The sequence below is a fragment of the Sinocyclocheilus grahami genome, unplaced genomic scaffold (assembly GCF_001515645.1).
Source record: "Sinocyclocheilus grahami isolate Dianchi unplaced genomic scaffold, SAMN03320097.WGS_v1.1 scaffold826.1, whole genome shotgun sequence".
Classification (NCBI taxonomy): Eukaryota; Metazoa; Chordata; class Actinopteri; order Cypriniformes; family Cyprinidae; genus Sinocyclocheilus; species Sinocyclocheilus grahami.
This window is the reverse complement of record NW_015506005.1, coordinates 490,820-494,181: the sequence shown is the minus strand read 5'-3', so window position 1 is coordinate 494,181 and position 3,362 is coordinate 490,820. Positions and strand designations below refer to the sequence as shown.

Below are 3,362 nucleotides of genomic sequence, written 5' to 3'. Positions count from 1 at the left end.
AGCTCTACAGATCCAGCTGAAATCTACCAGATGTTGACTAAGCAGTGGGGTCTGGCCCCTCCTCATCTGGTGGTGGCACTAATGGGAGGTGATGAAGTGTCTCAGTTGAAGCCCTGGCTTAGGGACACTCTTAGAAAAGGCCTTGTGAAGGCAGCACAGAGCACAGGTGGATAATTTACTGTTCATCAAAAACAAAAATCACAATCTCCTTTTGACTGTTACAGAACTTTGACCCTTGACCTACACAGGGGCATGGATCCTCACAAGTGGTTTACGTTTTGGCATCACCAAGAACCTGGGTCAAGCCGTAAGGGACCACTCTCTAGCGAGCACTTCCACTAAGGTGCGAGTGGTGGCCATTGGAATTGCTCCCTGGAACATGATTCAGAACAGAGATCTGCTACTGTCTGCAAAGGTGAAGACTGCTTTCTGACGTTTATAGACAAGTCTTCTCAAAAGATACAATGTTTTCATTTATCACATCATTATATAATTGAGTTGCATGGACCAAGCATGTGGAAATTTCGTTTTGCAATAGAGTGCTGCAGAAATGAGTCCTAAAACCCAGAAACAAGTTAGCATTTTTGCACTTAGTTTCCATCGTCCCAAATTCAATGTTATTTATTAATTTGTTTGTTTATTTATTTTTAGTTTTGTGGTTAACATTAGCTTAAGATATTTTCACAATTTATTCTGTGGCATAAAATACATCAGTAATACCTCACTTGTGATTTTTTAAAGCTTTAACATGTCTTGAAAAAGGTGGTCTTATGGGACTATGTAATGTAATCTCGGCAAACAGGAAAACTCATTTACACTGATAGCCTCATTGTTTATACTTGCACTCTTATAAACTGTTTTAACTTAAACTTTCAAACTTCTAGATTTTAAATAAAGAGTGAAAGAGTTGTCGGAAGCTTAGTGGCAGTGAAATTAAAGTCATGCAACAGTTGTGTAGTTCGTTTAAAGCCTAACTTTAGATTTTTACTTCAGGAGATTGTATTTAGGCTTCAGAATTTGTGTTGGTCACAGAGTTTATTTTCTGTATTAATCCAAAAGCCAATGGAAAAATCCTATTGGCTTTTATGTCTAGGAAATCAGGGTGATGCTAACTTCTGAGTTGGCCTACAAAATTGTCATCCCTGCAGCACTCCAAAACTTAATTAATAATATTTATGTGTATATACATTTTTTTAATCAAATGAACATTGTTTTTTTTATATAATTTGTAATTGTTAGCCTGATCATCCAGCAACATACCCATCTGAAGATCTTCCCCATGGTGCAGTGTACTCTTTAGACTGCAATCATTCTCATTTCATCCTGGTGGACGAGGACCCCCAGAGACCTGGATCCACTGGTGAGATGAGAGTCAAGATGCTCAAACACATCTCTCTGCAGCGTACAGGATATGGAGGTGAGTTAAGACAGATCTATTTTTAGCAAAGTTTTATCTTCTCGTGAAAATATTTTAAATGGAATTCATTGTTTTAACAGGCACAGGCAGTATAGAAATCCCTGTCTTATGTCTTCTGGTTCATGGAGAGCCAAGGATATTACAGGTCACTCTTAACATTTTATTATTAAAATATATCCACTGAATTTTTTTAAGTGTTTTATTGTAACATGTTATTCTCACCAGGTTGGTAATAGCCACTTTCAATGCCTTCTTACAGAGAATGTACAAGAATATTCAGAATTCAATACCCTGGCTGATTTTAGCTGGCTCAGGAGGAGTCGCGGATATTTTAGTGACCCTGATGGACAGAGGATGCTGGGATGCTGATATGGTCCAAGAGCTGTTGATAAACACCTTCACCAATGGCCTACACAGCACTGAAATCACTTCCTGGATCAAACTGGTAATGAGCAGTTTTTGGTTTTGAGATATTTAGATGGTGTGTTTTTATGTAAGGATGGACACTTCTGTTTTAGGCACAAGTCATTTGTGTAAAGACTCAGATTTGTCCAAATCTAGGTCTCTTATAACCTGGTGCCAGTGGACGACACAGTTCACGACCCAGAGCAGGACTCAGAACTGGACACTGTAGTCCTCAAAGCGCTGGTTAAGGGTGCGTAACCGTGATTTTTATACTAACTTCAGAAAACACATGAGGGAATCGTATATATTTCTCTATTTGAATGCTTGTAAGACTGATATATTTCTGTATAATGATGGCAGTGAGTTCATAAATGTTCTTGTCTGGGCTCAGCTTGTAAGAGTCAAAGTCAGGAAGCACAGGACTTCCTGGATGAGCTGAAACTGGCTGTGGCCTGGAATAGGGTGGACATTGCTAAAAGTGAGATCTTCAGTGGAGATGTGGCATGGAGTGTGAGAATTAAACTTTTAAATCAAAATTGTTTTGTTCGTTTATTTCGTTTATCAGTAGGCCTACTTGTTTTAATTCTCATACACAATATTTCTTCATACTCTTTTAGGCTCAGGACCTGGAGGAGGTGATGATGGAGGCATTGATAAATGACAAGCCTGACTTTGTGCGTTTGTTTGTGGATAACGGCGTGAACATAAATGAATTCCTAACTTATGGCCGCCTTCAGGAACTCTACTGCTCTGTGTCTGAGAAAAACCTCCTTCACACCCTGCTCCTGAAAAAGCATCAGGAGAAACAGGTTCATTTGGCTAGCAAACGGATGTCAGGACACCCTCACACTGAACCGGGTGACCGCAGGGCTCGTTTCACCTTTCATGAGGTCTCCAAAGTCCTCAAAGACTTTCTTGATGATACCTGTAGGGGTTTCTACCAAAAACTTCCAGCGGTGAGTGGGCCTTTAACATGCACTTAGACGTAATCCGCCATGCTACAGTCCTACTATATTATGTGTATCTGCTGCAGGAGAGGATGGGGAAAGGCCGGCTTTTCCACAGCCAGAAAAACCTACCAGACATGGACCGTCGTTGTGATCACCCTTGGAGAGACCTCTTCCTTTGGGCTATCCTGCAAAATAGGCAGGAAATGGCAAACTACTTCTGGGCCATGGTGAGTCAATAAACCAATATGAGCGATGAGCTCATTTTCATAAACTAATTCCATTTATATGTTCACAATTTGTTCTTTAGACCTTATCAGAAGCTAGTACCTAAGTCCCATTGACTACCAATCATTTACAGTTGTGTATCACAATGACCTCGGGAGGGTTCACTGATCAAACTTTATAAGGGTGTTTGAACAATTTGCATGAACAGTGCTGAGAAGCTGAGAATCAACGCTGAATGAATTTACTGCTTATGTTTTTGCATTCTTGTGGTTTACAATTCTTGCTTATTTCTACTTTGTGCACAGTACTAATTTAGGGTGATCATACGTCCTGGTCAGAATTTCTAATTTGCCTAAAATGTCCTT

The 3,362-nt window shown here is 39.9% G+C and overlaps 1 protein-coding gene across 1 annotated transcript in view; it reads left to right on the top strand.

The window, feature by feature from the left end:
- Positions 1 to 3,362, top strand: part of LOC107562501 (transient receptor potential cation channel subfamily M member 5) — a 15,791-nt gene that overhangs the window by 1,769 nt on the left and 10,660 nt on the right. The window contains exons 3-11 of the mRNA XM_016247130.1: positions 3 to 166; positions 249 to 415; positions 1,240 to 1,417; positions 1,498 to 1,562; positions 1,677 to 1,872; positions 2,001 to 2,072; positions 2,214 to 2,332; positions 2,440 to 2,778; positions 2,856 to 2,999. Of these exons, the coding sequence (XP_016102616.1) occupies positions 3 to 166; positions 249 to 415; positions 1,240 to 1,417; positions 1,498 to 1,562; positions 1,677 to 1,872; positions 2,001 to 2,072; positions 2,214 to 2,332; positions 2,440 to 2,778; positions 2,856 to 2,999 (1,444 nt within the window). The remainder of the gene's footprint in view (positions 1 to 2; positions 167 to 248; positions 416 to 1,239; positions 1,418 to 1,497; positions 1,563 to 1,676; positions 1,873 to 2,000; positions 2,073 to 2,213; positions 2,333 to 2,439; positions 2,779 to 2,855; positions 3,000 to 3,362) is intronic.